This window comes from Leptodactylus fuscus, unplaced genomic scaffold (assembly GCF_031893055.1).
Source record: "Leptodactylus fuscus isolate aLepFus1 unplaced genomic scaffold, aLepFus1.hap2 HAP2_SCAFFOLD_171, whole genome shotgun sequence".
Classification (NCBI taxonomy): Eukaryota; Metazoa; Chordata; class Amphibia; order Anura; family Leptodactylidae; genus Leptodactylus; species Leptodactylus fuscus.
In genome coordinates, this window is record NW_027440193.1 from 41,720 (window position 1) to 64,541 (window position 22,822).

The window sequence follows — 22,822 nt, forward strand, 5'->3', positions numbered from 1 at the left end:
ACATATACATATATATATAGGACAGGGGATAAGAGTCCAGGACCCCCAGCGATCACAGGAACTACCCCATGGCCATCATAGAGATGCAGTGCTCCGGCTCCTCTCCAGGGAATCCTGCGCAGCCGCACTGCAGTCACACATGGGGACCCCCAGCGATCACAGGAACTACCCCATGGCCATCATAGAGGTGCAGTGCTCCGTCACCTCTCCAGGGAATCCTGCGCAGCCGCACTGCAGTCACACATGGGGACCCCCAGCGATCACAGGAACTACCCCATGGCCATCATAGAGGTGCAGTGCTCCGTCACCTCTCCAGGGAATCCTGCGCAGCCGCACTGCAGTCACACATGGGGACCCCTGTGATCTCTCGGGCTCCTGGGAGTCATCCGTTTCCTATGGTTTCTGGAGGACATCCCCTTTAAGTGTCTGCTACACATGCCCGTACCTGTTCGTGATACTCAATGCCCATGCTCAGGGTATTTATCAGGATTGCGATCATGATCCCTCGGCCAAAGTACTTGCTGTCTACGATCTTCCTGAAGGTCTCGCACACCATCTTCCAGGCCCTCATCAGCTTGCTGGGGTTCTTGGCGACCGTCTTCCCCTTTTTCTGCTCCATTTTCTCATTGCACTGAGTGTCTTGAGAGAACTCGTAGGCGACGTCGCTGTCGGACTCCAGGTCCTCGTTGTCAGGGGGTTCGGGCTCTTTGCAGTGAGAACATAATTCCGGCTCTAGGGATTCGATCTCAGGACTCGCCGCTTGGACCGAGATTTTGCAGGATCCTTTGCAGATCCCTAAAGTCATAAGAAGAGATAAAAAGAACTCGGCAAAGGTTTCGAGCGAGTGACTTCTAGTTGCACATGCAGCTCACGTACGGCAGTATAAGGACCCCTGACAGTCACAGCAAAGCAAAGGAAAGACTCAACACTGTAAAGCGGCGCCGTCCATACATGATACCGCATATCGGGGCCCTACATCACATCGTAGTGTGGCCCTATATTACAGGAACGTTATGGATCTTATATATACCTAACCCCCTACACCAGGGTCACCCCCACATCTGCTGGGAGCCGCCATCAGCGAGTATATGTCATGTGATGGATCCAGAACTGGGGGGCACCAAGCCATAAAGGGGGCTTAAAGGGGGCTGGTTAGGTCAACGGCCAAGTGCCGAAGCTCCGTATATACATGCACACTTGGCTTGGCCTGAGTCTACGTCAGCGGAGTGTTACATCCCCTACAGCTTGGCCGTCATTAGGTGATCCAGGTCCCCCAGAGTCCTGGTCATCACTTTTGCAGGGGGCAGTGGGGGAGGCCGAATCTCCTGCACCTCTGCTGATGGCCGACTCCATTTCTCTCATGGACCTGTGGTCTGGTGAGGTCAGAGACAGTCGGAGCGGCTGTAGGGGGGAGGTATGAGAGTCCTCACCAAATGCCCCCTGCAAGAGAATAATCCGGGCTCTGGGGGCCAGGATGTTTATTAGTAATAAAGCAGATCCAGTGCAGGGAAGTCCGGACACATTTTAGGACTCCCAGATGATCCCTTTAAGAATATATCATTTCAGATGAAGATGGAACGTGTAGAAGTGTAAACATGGAACGTGGACAGAGGGTGACGATGACGATGGAAGATTTTCACCATCAGGACGGCTTGTCGGGTGACAATGAATGACTGACTCGCCCTGGCAGAGCAGAGGCTGGACCGCAGTCGCTCCATATGGCTGTATCTCGGGATTTACACCACCTAGAACAGCCGTTCTGAGACCGTATTAAAGCCGAGGTTCTAGCTGTGACTATAACACTGGAGATCTCACCCAGCTGGGAGTCAATGCCGTGTATGAGGACACGCGTCCATCTACTACACAGTACACACTACTACTACTGACTGATTCTGTGACCGGACAAGGACCCCTCTCTATACAGTGACGTCCCACACCCCCAGCACGGCCGGCTTTATGGCGTCAGGTTCCCGATGGAGTTTATGAACGGTCTCCATGTTCCTCTTTACGGCTCTTCTATTTGATATAAGGATCTATAAGGTACCACTTATTAACACTGGAGCACGGTACGTGGCCCGCTGCCCGACCACTACAACTGGCCAAAGCCCCCGGGGTCTGACGCCCACTGATCTCCATGTTACCCACTCACTCCAACCCCTTTAATGGGTATACCATTGAATATAGTTATATGCAGACCAATCAGGTAATGCTCAGAAGTCTATATGTCCCTATAAGCTTCCTATATGGGTAAGGTCCCACTTGGCAGCCAATAGTTGGTCCATAGTAGTCTGATACTGATAGCCTATTCTATAAATGCCTTGTGTGAATGCACGTCTATCAGTTAGATGGCGGTAGCGATTGCTCCATCAGTACCACAGATGGCGTGGAGCCCATTACCACCCTATTTACACACTTTGGGACCCCCATTCTCATGGTCGTTGACTATAACCATAGGTTGACTCTCGTTGACTCCCAGTAACCATACACCTATCACCTATGCTGTGGACAACCCCCTGACGCCTATGGAGATCTCCACCATTACCAGCTCTCTGATAACATGCAGGGACATACAATCCCCACTGGACTGCGTATTTGGGGAGAGTATATATTGCTAAGTCTATGCCAAAGCGAAGCATGCCTGCATGCCTACATGCGTCCATACACCGAGGGCCGGACCACCCTGGGCTCTCCAGCAAACCGCTTTCCTTCATAGTGCAGGATGTCCTAGCTGTGAATACAATGATATAATAGATGTAATAATAATCACTCGCCTGCTCGCATGCTCGGGACGTTTAACTAACTCCGGCTGAGACAGAACATGACGCTCTCTCGTGGCAAAACCTGGCAAGCATCAAACAAGAGAGCACCAATCACCTATAAGGTGCGGCACAGCAAGGTCCACCAGTTACCAGCTTTACGGATTATCGCCACACAGAGCATTCGCCGACATTCAGACAGATGGACGGACAGACAATACGACGTCATCAGAATCCAAACACACAACAGCCATAGAGCACCATGCCAGATGGCGGGCGTACCTGTACTCTGCGTCTCCAGCAGCCGGTTCATGGAGCTGTACATGGGCCCTGTGTAAAGGCTGGGGTCGCTGGTGATCACGAGGCTTTCGGAAACGTCCCCTTGCTCAGGTTTCTTCTGCAGCTCTGGCGAGACGCTCGGGTGTACGGTAGGATAGTTTTTATTTCCTACAATACTCGATTGTACAACCTCCGTATGTGGCACCACTGTACCAGGCTGGGCAAAGGCGGGCACGCAATGCACAGGTTCAAGATGGCAGTCGGCATGGTAGATGCTGTGAATGGATTGCGTGTTAGAGGCCGAAGCAGCGATGGGCGAGGTCGGAGCCCCGGAGAAGGAGAGCATCAGTCTAGTTCCATTATGAGGAGAATTGGTTTCCACTTCGCTGAGCTCGGGGCTGGCCTGGGGCGCTCGTAGGCTGCCATTTCCCAGGTGATAATGGTGATGATGATGGTGATGATGATGGATTAGATGGTGCACTGAAGACTTTCTTCTCCTATGCTTGCGGTTTGGCTTTTCATGGTTGGTCTTCACTGCAGGACTAGACGTGAAACCAAGTTTAAAGACGGCGGCTCGGTAGAGCTGGACGAGCCTCTTGCTCGCCTTCCGAGTCACATACACCAAATACTTGAGAAGCTCATCGTAACAGCTGCCAGGCTCAGAGAAGCTGGCCAAGGTGCTGGCATTGGAAAGAAAGCGGACTCGCTGCTCCTTCATAAGTTGGCTCTCCCGCTGCTTAGTTTCAGAAAACTGAGTAGCTATGACCACTAGACAAAGGTTGATCATGAAAAATGATCCAATCTAAAGAAATTCGAAGTAGTTCTAAGATTAGTACAAGCAAGTCAGGAAGGAGAACGGTATACTCAAGAACAATCGAAACGGAAATTTCACAATAAGTCGTCTGACCTGGAACAATTTTCTGATACCTGGACTAAGAAGACCGGAAAATCTGTCATGGCTTCCCTGGTTGATGACCAGGACCCGGGCTGTCTTCACTAAACTCCCCAATATGACAATTAGTGATACAGAGCCAGGAGCTAAACTGGAAGACCATGGTCCGAATCTGCTCCAGGGCACCAGCTGTCTGAATCCCATAGATATGATCAGGAGCTACCAGCGGGGCAATGCTGATGCTGGCCAAGACCAGGACCAAATGTGACCCGGAACTTGGAAGGAAAGTTTAGGGGTCTGGTCTGGGGTCTGATGAATATTAGAGGTCTGGTCTGGGGTCTGTATTAGTTTAGGGGTCTGGTCTGGGGTCTGTATTAGTTTAGAGGTCTGGTCTGGGGTCTGTATTAGTTTAGGGGTCTGGTCTGGGGTCTGTATTAGTTTAGGGGTCTGGTCTGGGGTCTGTATTAGTTTAGAGGTCCGGTCTGGGGTCTGTATTAGTTTAGGGCTCTGGTCTGGGGTCTGTATTAGTTTAGGGGTCTGGTCTGGGGTCTGTATTAGTTTAGGGGTCTGGTCTGGGGTCTGTATTAGTTTAGGGGTCTGGTCTGGGGTCTGTATTAGTTTAGGGGTCTGGTCTGGGGTCTGTATTAGTTTAGAGGTCTGGTCTGGGGTCTGTATTAGTTTAGGGGTCTGGTCTGGGGTCTGTATTAGTTTAGGGGTCTGGTCTGGGGTCTGTATTAGTTTAGAGGTCCGGTCTGGGGTCTGTATTAGTTTAGGGCTCTGGTCTGGGGTCTGTATTAGTTTAGGGGTCTGGTCTGGGGTCTGTATTAGTTTAGGGGTCTGGTCTGGGGTCTGTATTAGTTTAGGGGTCTGGTCTGGGGTCTGTATTAGTTTAGAGGTCCGGTCTGGGGTCTGTATTAGTTTAGGGCTCTGGTCTGGGGTCTGTATTAGTTTAGAGGTCTGGTCTGGGGTCTGTATTAGTTTAGAGGTCTGGTCTGGGGTCTGTATTAGTTTAGGGGTCTGGGGTCTGTATTAGTTTAGGGGTCTGGTCTGGGGTCTGTATTAGTTTAGAGGTCTGGTCTGGGGTCTGTATTAGTTTAGGGGTCTGGTCTGGGGTCTGTATTAGTTTAGGGGTCTGGTCTGGGGTCTGTATTAGTTTAGGGGTCTGGTCTGGGGTCTGTATTAGTTTAGGGGTCTGGTCTGGGGTCTGTATTAGTTTAGGGGTCTGGTCTGGGGTCTGTATTAGTTTAGGGGTCTGGTCTGGGGTCTGTATTAGTTTAGGGGTCTGGTCTGGGGTCTGTATTAGTTTAGGGGTCAGGTCTGGGGTCTGTATTAGTTTAGGGGTCCGGTCTGGGGTCTGTATTAGTTTAGGGTTCTGGTCTGGGGTCTGTATTAGTTTAGGGGTCTGGTCTGGGGTCTGTATTAGTTTAGGGATCTGGTCTGGGGTCTGTATTAGTTTAGAGGTCTGGTCTGGGGTCTGTATTAGTTTAGGGGTCTGGTCTGGGGTCTGTATTAGTTTAGGGATCTGGTCTGGGGTCTGTATTAGTTTAGAGGTCTGGTCTGGGGTCTGTATTAGTTTAGGGGTCTGGTCTGGGGTCTGTATTAGTTTAGGGGTCCGGTCTGGGGTCTGTATTAGTTTAGGGGTCTGGTCTGGGGTCTTTATTAGTTTAGAGGTCTGGTCTGGGGTCTGTATTAGTTTAGGGCTCTGGTCTGGGGTCTGTATTAGTTTAGAGGACTGGTCTGGGGTCTGTATTAGTTTAGAGGTCTGGTCTGGGTTCTGTATTAGTTTAGGGGTCTGGTCTGGGGTCTGATGAATATTAGAGATCTGGTCTGGGGTCTGATGAATATTAGGGGTCTGGTCTGGGGTCTGTATTAGTTTAGAGGTCTGGTCTGGGGTCTGTATTAGTTTAGAGGTCTGGTCTGGGGTCTGTATTAGTTTAGGGGTCTGGTCTGGGGTCTGATGAATATTAGAGATCTGGTCTGGGGTCTGTATTAGTTTCGGGGTCTGGTCTGGGGTCTGTATTAGTTTAGGGGTCTGGTCTGGGGTCTGATGAATATTAGAGGTCTGGTCTGGGGTCTGTATTAGTTTAGGGGTCTGGTCTGGGGTCTGTATTAGATTAGAGGACTGGTCTGGGGTCTGTATTAGTTTAGAGGTCTGGTCTGGGGTCTGTATTAGTTTAGGGGTCTGTATTAGTTTAGAGGACTGGTCTGGGGTCTGTATTAGTTTAGAGGTCTGGTCTGGGGTCTGTATTAGTTTAGAGGTCTGTATTAGTTTAGAGGTCTGGTCTGGGGTCTGTATTAGTTTAGAGGTCTGGTCTGGGGTCTGTATTAGTTTAGGGGTCTGGTCTGGGGTCTGTATTAGTTTCGGGGTCTGGTCTGGGGTCTGTATTAGTTTAGGGGTCTGGTCTGGGGTCTGATGAATATTAGAGGTCTGGTCTGGGGTCTGTATTAGTTTAGGGGTCTGGTCTGGGGTCTGTATTAGATTAGAGGACTGGTCTGGGGTCTGTATTAGTTTAGAGGTCTGGTCTGGGGTCTGTATTAGTTTAGGGGTCTGTATTAGTTTAGAGGACTGGTCTGGGGTCTGTATTAGTTTAGAGGTCTGGTCTGGGGTCTGTATTAGTTTAGAGGTCTGTATTAGTTTAGAGGTCTGGTCTGGGGTCTGTATTAGTTTAGAGGTCTGGTCTGGGGTCTGTATTAGTTTAGGGGTCTGGTCTGGGGTCTGTATTAGTTTCGGGGTCTGGTCTGGGGTCTGTATTAGTTTAGGGGTCTGGTCTGGGGTCTGATGAATATTAGAGGTCTGGTCTGGGGTCTTGTTTCCCACAAACAATCCTTGGTGTAGACTTTATAAATGTCACTATTAATGTTCCGCTCGGACCCTCACATGACTGCAGCCCCCGGTAAGTCAGCCATTACTAGGACCCCCGTATGGAGCTTTATAACAGGACTGAGCCGGGACTTGTATTTACTATAGTGACAATGGGTGGTAGCCTTCCATTGTTGGTCCTGAGGTGGGACACCCCTGCCGCTGTGACCTCCTAAGAGGGAAACCCCGCTCTACAACATCCATAGGCCTTAGTAGGGAATATAAACAGGGATGAGACAACCCTTGGACGCTCTACATACGACCAAGCCAAGACTCGGCAGTGGGCTTCAGGGATCTGTGTGGGATCTGATTTTTTTTCGGCATGCTCTAGATTTATGACCATCCATGTTACACAAGTATGTCCGGAGCCGGAGCACGACTTCATTAGGATTAATAGGGAAACAAAAGAAGAGACTCAGGCAATGAACGAAACATGTCCCGAAGCCTCAACTATGTGGATGTGTCTAATGAGCCTACGAATGTCCTCAGACCCAGAAGATATTCTGTAAGACCTCCGTCCTGTGTGTCTATGTGCATTTATACCCTGGATGACGGATAGGTAAACATCATGTAATTGGGAAGTAATATAGACCTAGAATAATGGAGCCCGATGACCCAGATGTGGATGGCTGGAGGCGACGTCTTCATTGTAGGTCCTATAAGGACACAAGCCAATGGTGTAAGGACTCAGCACTACATAGGCTTAGTAGGATCCTGTTCTCAGTACTATCATACAGGTGGTGCCAAAAAAAAAAAAATATATAAAAAAAAAAAATCTGGTGGCCCCTGGAACCTCAGCCCAACATGTCATGGGGGCCCCACTACTGGACTCCACCAATCTTCAGAACAGGGGGTTTCTAAGCTGAATGGAGCTACAGACCCTCCGAGGTGTCACCAAAAGTCTATGGACCTGATGGTTGAGAAAAGCAAATCGTCACCAGTCCCATAGACATTAAATAGAAGGAGACTTTGGGCCCGTCCCTTTAAGGTCTCCCAAACACGAGCATTATATTGTGTAGAAAGAACATTCAATAAATGTATAAAAACCAATAAACTTACTATAATTAGAAGAATAAAGTAGATAAAGTTGTAGAAGGAGTGAGCATCCATGACAAAATACATGATGTCCACCCAACCCTCCAGAGTAATCACCTGCAAACAAAGAGAGAGGAGCCATTAATATGGGGGGGAGGGGGTCTATGACGTGTAGGGTACATGTATGTGGGTGATCAGAGACTACATGGCAAACCTAACCAAATAGAACATAGGACATCGCCAAGTCACCGTAGAGCCAGCACTGCCCTATATACTGCTCCTGTAAGAGGATATCCGTCCAGACCTGGCCATAGGTCATCCATATCAGATTGGTGGTGGTCAATTAGTAGGGGCCGCCACCGATCAGCCGTTCTAAGCAGTCACTACAAAGAAAGCCAAGCCTGAAGAAGATAGAAGATCCATCATGGAGTGCCTGTATAGATATTGTATACATCACACTGCTCTCTTCTACCTCCTGCTTATATAGTCCACCATGGAGTGCCTGTATAGATATTGTATACATCACACCACTCTCTTCTACCTCCTGCTTATATAGTCCACCATGGAGTGCCTGTATAGATATTGTATACATCACACTGCTCTCTTCTACCTCCTGCTTATATAGTCCACCATGGAGTGCCTGTATAGATATTGTATACATCACACCGCTCTCTTCTGCCTCCTGCTTATATAGTCCACCATGGAGTGCCTGTATAGATATTGTATACATCACACCGCTCTCTTCTACCTCCTGCTTATATAGTCCACCATGGAGTGCCTGTATAGATACTGTATACATCACACCGCTCTCTTCTGCCTCCTGCTTATATAGTCCACCATGGAGTGCCTGTATAGATATTGTATACATCACACCGCTCTCTTCTACCTCCTGCTTATATAGTCCACCATGGAGTGCCTGTATAGATATTGTATACATCACACCACTCTCTTCTACCTCCTGCTTATATAGTCCACCATGGAGTGCCTGTATAGATACTGTATATATCACACCGCTCTCTTCTGCCTCCTGCTTATATAGTCCACCATGGAGTGCCTGTATAGATATTGTATACATCACACTGCTCTCTTCTGCCTCCTGCTTATATAGTCCACCATGGAGTGCCTGTATAGATATTGTATACATCACACCGCTCTCTTCTACCTCCTGCTTATATAGTCCACCATGGAGTGCCTGTATAGATATTGTATACATCACACTGCTCTCTTCTACCTCCTGCTTATATAGTCCACCATGGAGTGCCTGTATAGATATTGTATACATCACACCGCTCTCTTCTACCTCCTGCTTATATAGTCCACCATGGAGTACCTGTATAGATATTGTATACATCACACTGCTCTCTTCTGCCTCCTGCTTATATAGTCCACCATGGAGTACCTGTATAGATATTGTATACATCACACCGCTCTCTTCTGCCTCCTGCTTATATAGTCTACCATGGAGTGCCTGTATAGATATTGTATACATCACACCGCTCTCTTCTGCCTCCTGCTTATATACTCCACCATGGAGTGCCTGTATAGATATTGTATACATCACACCGCTCTCTTCTACCTCCTGCTTATATAGTCCACCATGGAGTGCCTGTATAGATATTGTATACATCACACCACTCTCTTCTACCTCCTGCTTATATAGTCCACCATGGAGTGCCTGTATAGATACTGTATATATCACACCGCTCTCTTCTGCCTCCTGCTTATATAGTCCACCATGGAGTGCCTGTATAGATATTGTATACATCACACTGCTCTCTTCTGCCTCCTGCTTATATAGTCCACCATGGAGTGCCTGTATAGATATTGTATACATCACACCACTCTCTTCTACCTCCTGCTTATATAGTCCACCATGGAGTGCCTGTATAGATACTGTATACATCACACCGCTCTCTTCTACCTCCTGCTTATATAGTCCACCATGGAGTGCCTGTATAGATACTGTATATATCACACCGCTCTCTTCTACCTCCTGCTTATATAGTCCACCATGGAGTGCCTGTATAGATATTGTATATATCACACCGCTCTCTTCTGCCTCCTGCTTATATAGTCCACCATGGAGTGCCTGTATAGATATTGTATACATCACACCACTCTCTTCTACCTCCTGCTTATATAGTCTACCATGGAGTGCCTGTATAGATATTGTATACATCACACCACTCTCTTCTACCTCCTGCTTATATAGTCCACCATGGAGTGCCTGTATAGATACTGTATACATCACACCGCTCTCTTCTGCCTCCTGCTTATATAGTCCACCATGGAGTGCCTGTATAGATACTGTATATATCACACCGCTCTCTTCTACCTCCTGCTTATATAGTCTACCATGGAGTGCCTGTATAGATATTGTATATATCACACCGCTCTCTTCTACCTCCTGCTTATATAGTCCACCATGGAGTACCTGTATAGATATTGTATACATCACACTGCTCTCTTCTGCCTCCTGCTTATATAGTCCACCATGGAGTACCTGTATAGATATTGTATATATCACACCACTCTCTTCTACCTCCTGCTTATATAGTCCACCATGGAGTGCCTGTATAGATATTGTATACATCACACCACTCTCTTCTACCTCCTGCTTATATAGTCTACCATGGAGTGCCTGTATAGATATTGTATACATCACACCGCTCTCTTCTGCCTCCTGCTTATATAGTCCACCATGGAGTGCCTGTATAGATATTGTATACATCACACCGCTCTCTTCTGCCTCCTGCTTATATAGTCCACCATGGAGTGCCTGTATAGATATTGTATACATCACACCGCTCTCTTCTGCCTCCTGCTTATATAGTCCACCATGGAGTGCCTGTATAGATACTGTATATATCACACCGCTCTCTTCTACCTCCTGCTTATATAGTCTACCATGGAGTGCCTGTATAGATATTGTATATATCACACCGCTCTCTTCTACCTCCTGCTTATATAGTCCACCATGGAGTACCTGTATAGATATTGTATACATCACACTGCTCTCTTCTGCCTCCTGCTTATATAGTCCACCATGGAGTGCCTGTATAGATATTGTATACATCACACCGCTCTCTTCTACCTCCTGCTTATATAGTCCACCATGGAGTGTCTGTATAGATATTGTATACATCACACTGCTCTCTTCTGCCTCCTGCTTATATAGTCCACCATGGAGTACCTGTATAGATATTGTATACATCACACTGCTCTCTTCTGCCTCCTGCTTATATAGTCCACCATGGAGTGCCTGTATAGATATTGTATACATCACACCACTCTCTTCTACCTCCTGCTTATATAGTCTACCATGGAGTGCCTGTATAGATATTGTATATATCACACCACTCTCTTCTACCTCCTGCTTATATAGTCCACCATGGAGTGCCTGTATAGATATTGTATACATCACACCGCTCTCTTCTACCTCCTGCTTATATAGTCCACCATGGAGTGCCTGTATAGATATTGTATACATCACACCGCTCTCTTCTGCCTCCTGCTTATATACTCCACCATGGAGTGCCTGTATAGATATTGTATACATCACACCGCTCTCTTCTGCCTCCTGCTTATATAGTCCACCATGGAGTGCCTGTATAGATATTGTATATATCACACCACTCTCTTCTACCTCCTGCTTATATAGTCCACCATGGAGTGTCTGTATAGATATTGTATACATCACACTGCTCTCTTCTGCCTCCTGCTTATATAGTCCACCATGGAGTGCCTGTATAGATACTGTATATATCACACCGCTCTCTTCTGCCTCCTGCTTATATAGTCCACCATGGAGTACCTGTATAGATATTGTATACATCACACCGCTCTCTTCTACCTCCTGCTTATATAGTCCACCAAGGAGTGCCTGTATAGATATTGTATACATCACACTGCTCTCTTCTGCCTCCTGCTTATATAGTCTACCATGGAGTGCCTGTATAGATATTGTATACATCACACTGCTCTCTTCTGCCTCCTGCTTATATAGTCCACCATGGAGTGCCTGTATAGATACTGTATATATCACACCGCTCTCTTCTACCTCCTGCTTATATAGTCCACCATGGAGTGCCTGTATAGATATTGTATACATCACACCGCTCTCTTCTGCCTCCTGCTTATATAGTCCACCATGGAGTACCTGTATAGATATTGTATACATCACACCGCTCTCTTCTACCTCCTGCTTATATAGTCTACCATGGAGTGCCTGTATAGATATTGTATACATCACACCGCTCTCTTCTACCTCCTGCTTATATAGTCCACCATGGAGTGCCTGTATAGATATTGTATACATCACACTGCTCTCTTCTACCTCCTGCTTATATAGTCCACCATGGAGTGTCTGTATAGATATTGTATACATCACACTGCTCTCTTCTGCCTCCTGCTTATATAGTCCACCATGGAGTGCCTGTATAGATATTGTATACATCACACCGCTCTCTTCTACCTCCTGCTTATATAGTCCACCATGGAGTGCCTGTATAGATACTGTATACATCACACCACTCTCTTCTGCCTCCTGCTTATATAGTCCACCATGGAGTGCCTGTATAGATATTGTATACATCACACCGCTCTCTTCTACCTCCTGCTTATATAGTCCACCATGGAGTGCCTGTATAGATATTGTATATATCACACCGCTCTCTTCTGCCTCCTGCTTATATAGTCCACCATGGAGTACCTGTATAGATATTGTATATATCACACCGCTCTCTTCTGCCTCCTGCTTATATAGTCCACCATGGAGTGCCTGTATAGATATTGTATACATCACACCGCTCTCTTCTGCCTCCTGCTTATATAGTCCACCATGGAGTGCCTGTATAGATATTGTATACATCACACTGCTCTCTTCTGCCTCCTGCTTATATAGTCTACCATGGAGTGCCTGTATAGATATTGTATACATCACACTGCTCTCTTCTGCCTCCTGCTTATATAGTCCACCATAGAGTGCCTGTATAGATATTGTATATATCACACCGCTCTCTTCTGCCTCCTGCTTATATAGTCTACCATGGAGTGCCTGTATAGATACTGTATACATCACACCGCTCTCTTCTGCCTCCTGCTTATATAGTCTACCATGGAGTGCCTGTATAGATATTGTATACATCACACTGCTCTCTTCTGCCTCCTGCTTATATAGTCTACCATGGAGTGCCTGTATAGATATTGTATACATCACACTGCTCTCTTCTGCCTCCTGCTTATATAGTCTACCATGGAGTGCCTGTATAGATATTGTATACATCACACTGCTCTCTTCTGCCTCCTGCTTATATAGTCCACCATGGAGTGCCTGTATAGATATTGTATACATCACACCGCTCTCTTCTGCCTCCTGCTTATATAGTCCACCATGGAGTGCCTGTATAGATATTGTATACATCACACTGCTCTCTTCTGCCTCCTGCTTATATAGTCTACCATGGAGTGCCTGTATAGATATTGTATACATCACACTGCTCTCTTCTGCCTCCTGCTTATATAGTCCACCATAGAGTGCCTGTATAGATATTGTATATATCACACCGCTCTCTTCTGCCTCCTGCTTATATAGTCTACCATGGAGTGCCTGTATAGATACTGTATACATCACACTGCTCTCTTCTGCCTCCTGCTTATATAGTCTACCATGGAGTGCCTGTATAGATATTGTATACATCACACTGCTCTCTTCTGCCTCCTGCTTATATAGTCTACCATGGAGTGCCTGTATAGATATTGTATACATCACACTGCTCTCTTCTGCCTCCTGCTTATATAGTCCACCATAGAGTGCCTGTATAGATATTGTATATATCACACCGCTCTCTTCTGCCTCCTGCTTATATAGTCTACCATGGAGTGCCTGTATAGATACTGTATACATCACACCGCTCTCTTCTGCCTCCTGCTTATATAGTCTACCATGGAGTGCCTGTATAGATATTGTATACATCACACTGCTCTCTTCTACCTCCTGCTTATATAGTCTACCATGGAGTGCCTGTATAGATACTGTATACATCACACCGCTCTCTTCTACCTCCTGCTTATATAGTCTACCATGGAGTGCCTGTATAGATATTGTATATATCACACCGCTCTCTTCTACCTCCTGCTTATATAGTCTACCATGGAGTGCCTGTATAGATATTGTAAACATCACACCGCTCTCTTCTGCCTCCTGCTTATATAGTCTACCATGGAGTGCCTGTATAGATACTGTATATATCACACCGCTCTCTTCTGCCTCCTGCTTATATAGTCTACCATGGAGTGCCTGTATAGATACTGTATATATCACACCGCTCTCTTCTGCCTCCTGCTTATATAGTCCACCATGGAGTGCCTGTATAGATATTGTATACATCACACTGCTCTCTTCTGCCTCCTGCTTATATAGTCCACCATGGAGTGCCTGTATAGATATTGTATACATCACACTGCTCTCTTCTGCCTCCTGCTTATATAGTCCACCATGGAGTGCCTGTATAGATATTGTATACATCACACCGCTCTCTTCTGCCTCCTGCTTATATAGTCCACCATGGAGTGCCTGTATAGATACTGTATATATCACACTGCTCTCTTCTACCTCCTGCTTATATAGTCCACCATGGAGTGCCTGTATAGATACTGTATATATCACACTGCTCTCTTCTACCTCCTGCTTATATAGTCTACCATGGAGTGCCTGTATAGATACTGTATATATCACACCGCTCTCTTCTACCTCCTGCTTATATAGTCCACCATGGAGTGCCTGTATAGATATTGTATACATCACACTGCTCTCTTCTGCCTCCTGCTTATATAGTCCACCATGGAGTGCCTGTATAGATATTGTATACATCACACCGCTCTCTTCTGCCTCCTGCTTATATAGTCCACCATGGAGTGCCTGTATAGATATTGTATACATCACACCGCTCTCTTCTACCTCCTGCTTATATAGTCCACCATGGAGTGCCTGTATAGATATTGTATATATCACACCGCTCTCTTCTGCCTCCTGCTTATATAGTCCACCATGGAGTGCCTGTATAGATATTGTATACATCACACCGCTCTCTTCTACCTCCTGCTTATATAGTCTACCATGGAGTGTCTGTATAGATACTGTATATATCACACCGCTCTCTTCTGCCTCCTGCTTATATAGTCCACCATGGAGTGCCTGTATAGATATTGTATACATCACACCGCTCTCTTCTACCTCCTGCTTATATAGTCTACCATGGAGTGTCTGTATAGATATTGTATACATCACACCGCTCTCTTCTACCTCCTGCTTATATAGTCCACCATGGAGTACCTGTATAGATATTGTATACATCACACCGCTCTCTTCTGCCTCCTGCTTATATAGTCTACCATGGAGTGCCTGTATAGATATTGTATACATCACACCGCTCTCTTCTACCTCCTGCTTATATAGTCCACCATGGAGTGTCTGTATAGATACTGTATATATCACACCGCTCTCTTCTACCTCCTGCTTATATAGTCCTCCATGGAGTGCCTGTATAGATATTGTATACATCACACCGCTCTCTTCTACCTCCTGCTTATATAGTCCACCATGGAGTACCTGTATAGATATTGTATACATCACACCGCTCTCTTCTACCTCCTGCTTATATAGTCCACCATGGAGTGTCTGTATAGATACTGTATACATCACACCGCTCTCTTCTGCCTCCTGCTTATATAGTCCACCATGGAGTGCCTGTATAGATATTGTATACATCACACCGCTCTCTTCTACCTCCTGCTTATATAGTCCACCATGGAGTACCTGTATAGATATTGTATACATCACACCGCTCTCTTCTGCCTCCTGCTTATATAGTCCACCATGGAGTGCCTGTATAGATATTGTATACATCACACTGCTCTCTTCTACCTCCTGCTTGTATACTCCACCATGGAGTGCCTGTATAGATATTGTATACATCACACTGCTCTCTTCTGCCTCCTGCTTATATAGTCCACCATGGAGTGCCTGTATAGATATTGTATACATCACACTGCTCTCTTCTACCTCCTGCTTATATACTCCACCATGGAGTGCCTGTATAGATATTGTATACATCACACTGCTCTCTTCTGCCTCCTGCTTATATAGTCCACCATGGAGTGCCTGTATAGATATTGTATACATCACACTGCTCTCTTCTGCCTCCTGCTTATATAGTCCACCATGGAGTGCCTGTATAGATATTGTATACATCACACTGCTCTCTTCTACCTCCTGCTTATATAGTCCACCATGGAGTGTCTGTATAGATACTGTATACATCACACCGCTCTCTTCTACCTCCTGCTTATATACTCCACCATGGAGTACCTGTATAGATATTGTATACATCACACCGCTCTCTTCTGCCTCCTGCTTATATAGTCCACCATGGAGTGCCTGTATAGATACTGTATATATCACACTGCTCTCTTCTACCTCCTGCTTATATAGTCCACCATGGAGTGCCTGTATAGATATTGTATACATCACACTGCTCTCTTCTGCCTCCTGCTTATATAGTCCACCATGGAGTGCCTGTATAGATATTGTATACATCACACCGCTCTCTTCTGCCTCCTGCTTATATAGTCTACCATGGAGTGCCTGTATAGATACTGTATATATCACACCGCTCTCTTCTGCCTCCTGCTTATATAGTCCACCATGGAGTGCCTGTATAGATACTGTATATATCACACTGCTCTCTTCTGCCTCCTGCTTATATAGTCCACCATGGAGTGCCTGTATAGATATTGTATACATCACACCGCTCTCTTCTACCTCCTGCTTATATAGTCCACCATGGAGTGCCTGTATAGATATTGTATACATCACACCGCTCTCTTCTACCTCCTGCTTATATAGTCCACCATGGAGTGCCTGTATAGATATTGTATACATCACACCGCTCTCTTCTGCCTCCTGCTTATATAGTCCACCATGGAGTGCCTGTATAGATATTGTATACATCACACTGCTCTCTTCTGCCTCCTTCTTGTAAGCACTGACAGGGAGAAACCTACCACAAGAAGGAGGCAACAGAAATGGGCTGAAGTTGCAAATTGCAAATAAGAAGACAATGGACTTTGGTGAGATTTAGATAGAATTCCTCTATAAAAGGTCTATCACTTGCTTCCCTTAGATAGGACTGAATCGAAAGAATGTGTAGTGTGATGAGACTCCACCCCTTTGTCTGTAAAGAGCCAGAGGTACCATGGGAAGAATAGGTTGCATAAGGGGAACTATATCAGCAGGAAAGAAGAAGCCAAGATGGCGGACAACAGACCAATGGCACAAGAACAGAGGAGATACAGACAAGAGCCTCCACATTATCCTTACATGGCAGCTACTATATATCTATATCTATACTGTAATATATATCTATACTGTACTATATATCTATGCCGCACTATACTGTACTGTATATCTATGCCGCACTATACTGTACTATATATCTATGCCGCACTATACATCTATACTGTACTATATATCTATACTGTACTATATATCTATGCCGCACTATACTGTACTATATATCTATGCCGCACTATACATCTATACTGTACTATATATCTATACTGTACTATACATCTATGCCGCACTATACTGTACTATATATCTATGCCGCACTATACATCTATACTGTACTATATATCTATACTGTACTATATATCTATGCCGCACTATACATCTATACTGTACTATATATCTATACTGTACTATATATCTATGCCGCACTATACTGTACTATACATCTATGCCGCACTATACTGTACTATATATCTATGCCGCACTATACATCTATACTGTACTATATATCTATGCCGCACTATACATCTATACTGTACTATATATCTATACTGTACTATATATCTATGCCGCACTATACATCTATACTGTACTATATATCTATACTGTACTATACATCTATGCCGCACTATACTGTACTATATATCTATGCCGCACTATACATCTATACTGTACTATATATCTATACTGTACTATACATCTATGCCGCACTATATATCTATATCTATACTGTACTATACATCTATACTGTACTATATATCTATACTGCAATATATATCTATGCTGCACTATATATCTATACTGTACTATATATCTATGCCTCACTATATATCTATACTGTACAATATACACTCACCGGCCACTTTATTAGGTACACCTGTCCAACTGCTCGTTAACACTTAATTTCTAATCAGCCAATCACATGGCGGCAACTCAGTGCATTTCGGCATGTAGACATGGTCAAGACAATCTCCCGCAGTTCAAACCGAGCATCAGTATGGGGGGGAAGAAAGGTGATTTGAGTGCCTTTGAACGTGGCATGGTTGTTGGTGCCAGAAGGGCTGGTCTGAGGATTTCAGAAACTGCTGATCTACTGGGATTTTCACGCACAACCATCTCTAGGGTTTACAGAGAATGGTCCGAAAAAGAAAAAACATCCAGTAAGCGGCAGTTCTGTGGGGGGCGGAAATGCGTTGTTGATGCCAGAGGTCAGAGGAGAATGGCCAGACTGGTTCCAGCTGATAGAAAGGCAACAGTGACTCAAATAGCCACCCGTTACACCCAAGGTAGCCAGAAGAGCATCTCTGAACGCCGCACAGTACGTCCAACTTTGAGGCTACAGATGGGCTACAGCAGCAGAAGACCACACCGGGGGCCACTCCTTTCAGCTAAGAACAGGAAACTGAGACTACAATTTGCACAAGCTCATCGAAATTGGACAATTGAAGATTGGAAAAACGTTGCCTGGTCTGATGAGTCTCGATTTCTGCTGCGACATTCGGATGGTAGGGTCAGAATTTGGCGTCAACAACATGAAAGCATGGATCCATCCTGCCTTGTATCGGTAACGGTTCAGGCTGGTGGTGGTGGTGTCATGGTGTGGGGAATATTTTCTTGGCACTCTTTGGGCCCCTTGGTACCAATTGAGCATCGTTGCAACGCCAAAGCCTACCTGAGTATTGTTGCTGACCATGTCCATCCCTTTATGACCACAATGTCCCCAACATCTGATGGCTACTTTCAGCAGGATAATGCAATGCCATGTCATAAAGCTGGAATCATCTCAGACTGGTTTCTGGAACATGACAATGAGTTCACTGTACTCCAATGGCCTCCACAGTCACCAGATCTCAATCCAATAGAGGAGCATCTTTGGGATGTGGTGGAACGGGAGATTCGCATCATGGATGTGCAGCCGACAAATCTGCGACTGCAACTGTGTGATGCCGCCATCATGTCAATATGGACCAAAATCTCTGAGGAATGCTTCCAGCACCTTGTTGTATCTATGCCACCAAGAATTGAGGCAGTTCTGAAGGCAAAAGGGGGTCCAACCCGTTACTAGCATGGGGTACCTGATAAAGTGGCCGGTGAGTGTATATATACTGCACTATATATCTATGCTGCACTATATATCTATACTGTACTATACTTCTATGCCGCACTATATATCTATACTGTACTATATATCTATACCGCACTATATATCTATACTGTACTACATAGGAAGGACACTATTAGCTTTACAACATCACAAAATCAAATCTTACAACATCGGGACCTCCCGATCTATCGACAATCTACTGATATTCTGATATTTCTGATTTTATCATTCATGTCTTGACATCTGTAATGTGAACGTTGCGAATCTCCAGCTAGAAGACCAAGCCTTGATGAGTGTGACACTAGATGGCGGCAGAGACTTACATGACTCAGCTTTACATTGTACATTATATGTTTACCATATGACGGTATTACAGACTCCTACCTACAAACCGCCTAACAACACAGACGGCTTTGTATGGAGAGCCGTCAGCTACATCAGGAAAATACACCGAAATACAAGAATCTGCCGCCGATTGCTGAGACGTTGTCGGGCGCCCGAGTCCTTGTTCTTACACACGGCATCAGATTAAAGAAATTCTACTGGAAAACAGAAACTTCCCCGATCCCCGAGCTCTGCCGTGCAGGACCTTTGTGGAGCCTCATCCTGCACATCTCTCTATAACAGGAACCTGCTATCATTGTGTCACATCAGTCTCTGCACATTACACCGCCATCTCCTGTAACTGCCTGATTGTGGTGACAGTCACTCTCTGCACACTACACCGCCATCTCCTGCAACCGCCTGATTGTGACCATAGCTGTGGTGACATCACTCTCTGCATATTACACCGCCTGGTAGTGCACAGCTGTGGTGACATCACTCTCTGCATATTACGCCGCCTGGTAGTGTACAGCTATGGTCACCGTCATTCTCTGCATAATACACCGCCTGGTAGTGCACAGCTATGGTCACCGTCATTCTCTGCATATTACACCGCCATCTCCGGCAGCCACCTGTTAGTGCACAGCTATGGTCACAGTCACTCTCTGCACATTACACCGCCATCTCCGGCAGCCACCTGTTAGTGCACAGCTGTGGTCACCGTCATTCTCTGCATATTATGCCGCCTGGTAGTGCACAGCTATGGTCACAGTCACTCTCTGCACATTACACCGCCATCTCCTGCAACCGCCTGGTAGTGCACAGCTGTGGTCACCGTCATTCTCTGCATATTATGCCGCCTGGTAGTGCACAGCTGTGGTCACCGTCATTCTCTGCATATTACACCGCCTGGTAGTGCACAGCTATGGTCACCGTCATTCTCTGCATATTACACCGCCATCTCCGGCAGCCACCTGTTAGTGCACAGCTATGGTCACCGTCATTCTCTGCATATTACACCGCCTGGTAGTGCACAGCTATGGTCACAGTCACTCTCTGCACATTACACCGCCATCTCCGGCAGCCACCTGTTAGTGCACAGCTATGGTCACAGTCACTCTCTGCATATTATGCCGCCTGGTAGTGCACAGCTATGGTCACAGTCACTCTCTGCACATTACACCGCCATCTCCTGCAACCGCCTGGTAGTGCACAGCTGTGGTCACCGTCATTCTCTGCATATTATGCCGCCTGGTAGTGCACAGCTATGGTCACAGTCACTCTCTGCACATTACACCGCCATCTCCGGCAGCCGCCTGGTAGTGCACAGCTATGGTCACAGTCACTCTCTGCATATTATGCCGCCTGGTAGTGCACAGCTGTGGTCACCGTCATTCTCTGCATATTACACCGCCTGGTAGTGCACTGCTGCAGAGATTCCCTGGCTCTATGAGTGCAGAGGCTGCTGTGATCACAGGACATTATACAATGGCAGGGTGCAGCCAAATCCCCAGACTGCGATATACGACACACAGACACATAAAGGTATCACCGCAGGGCACAATACAGGGAGACAATGGAGGGGAAGTTATTAAGAGAGGGACAACGTCCTACAACAGTCTCAAGAAAGTCCCCGACAGCCTTCAGTCTCCTAGGACATCAGGGGCGACACCATGAACCGAAACAACGGGAACCTGCAGCGGCCAGGAGCTGCACAGACTTACACCGGAGTAATCACAGAGCTGTCAGCTGAAACGTCCCAAACACTGGCAGCCAGGCTCAGGGCCAAAAATCCACCCCCGACACAGCCAAGAAGAGCATTGTGAGTAGCATTGTCTCCTGACACCGACATGTAGAGGAACATAGAGGAGCGGCGGACTCTTCTAGACTGCTGTGGTCAGAGCCTTGTTATACAGCAGAGACTGCCTGCAGGACATCACAGGGACATGTATACGGTATATACCAGGGGTAGGGAACCTTCGGCTCTCCAGCTGCTGTGCAACTACAACTCCCAGCATGCTCCATTCACTTCCATGGGAGTTCCCAGAACAGCAGAGCCAGTATGCATGCTGGGAGTTGTAGTTTTGCAACAGCTGGAGAGCCGAGGGTTCCCTACCCCTGATATATACCATTCCCATCACCCAGGTGACACCAGCGAGGGCCCCCTGATAACAAGCTTGCATCCTGCGGTGCCGTTCCCCTATGGCTCTATACTGGATCACCAGGGGTGGCCCCCCATTATAGGACATTATAGATGATGAGATGTTTGGATATTCGTACAGTTCTGAGGGATGAGCGCGAGTCACGCACCTGAAATATGGCGATCCAGGCGTAGCCGATATTATCGAAGTTGATAGCACCCTTAAAGGGGTTGTGTTCCCCGGCCGAGCAGTTGGTGTAATACTGATTCCAGTTGACACAAGAAGTATTGCTGGTGTTATTATAGAAGTTATAGTCCAGGGCGCACTCCAGGCCGTCCTCTCTGCGTGTCGGGACGTTGCGACAATACCGCATGCCGTTCTCTTTGGCTTGGGAACAGATAAACGGATTCTCGTCTTCGTTCTCGGTCTGATAGTAACGCTCTAATTCCAGGGAGACAGGACTGTGGGAGACAGAAGGCAGACGGGTCACTGAAAGGGACTGAGAGGGAACGTACAGTCCTATATGGGACAGCAACAACGTGCGGATGGCGATATACGAGGAAGAGAAATAAACGGACACCAGCGGCTCAGGCCTGTTTTACTGGTTATTTCATCTACACGTGTTACATTGGACTGGACCGTGCTGGGAGGACACCAGGGATGGGGGGGGGGGGGGACACCAGGGACAGGAGAGGACACCAGGGACAGGGGGCGGACCGCAGGAACAGGGGGTGGGGGAGGATCCCAGGGGCAGGGGAGGACACCAGGGACAGGAGAGGACACCAGGGACAGGGGGTGGGGGAGGATCCCAGGGGCAGGGGAGGACACCAGGGACAGGGGGTGGGGGAGGACACCAGGGACAGGGGGCGGACCGCAGGAACAGGGGGTGGGGGAGGATCCCAGGGACAGGAGAGGACACCAGGGGCAGGAGAGGACACCAGGGACAGGGGGTGGGGGAGGATCCCAGGGGCAGGGGAGGACACCAGGGACAGGAGAGGACACCAGGGACAGGAGAGGACACCAGGGACAGGAGAGGACACCAGGGACAGGAGAGGACACCAGGGACAGGAGAGGACACCAGG

General features: G+C 46.8%; 1 protein-coding gene across 1 annotated transcript in view; it reads right to left on the reverse strand.

Moving 5' to 3' along the window:
• LOC142187291 (voltage-dependent T-type calcium channel subunit alpha-1G-like) overlaps positions 1-22,822 on the reverse strand; it is a gene marked incomplete at its 3' end in the record, with an annotated part of 83,154 nt that overhangs the window by 23,807 nt on the left and 36,525 nt on the right. The window contains exons 5-8 of the mRNA XM_075261516.1: positions 21,910-22,201; positions 7,847-7,939; positions 3,039-3,837; positions 446-795 (exon numbers count right to left, since the gene is read on the reverse strand). Coding sequence (XP_075117617.1) covers positions 446-795; positions 3,039-3,837; positions 7,847-7,939; positions 21,910-22,201 — 1,534 coding nt within the window. The remainder of the gene's footprint in view (positions 1-445; positions 796-3,038; positions 3,838-7,846; positions 7,940-21,909; positions 22,202-22,822) is intronic.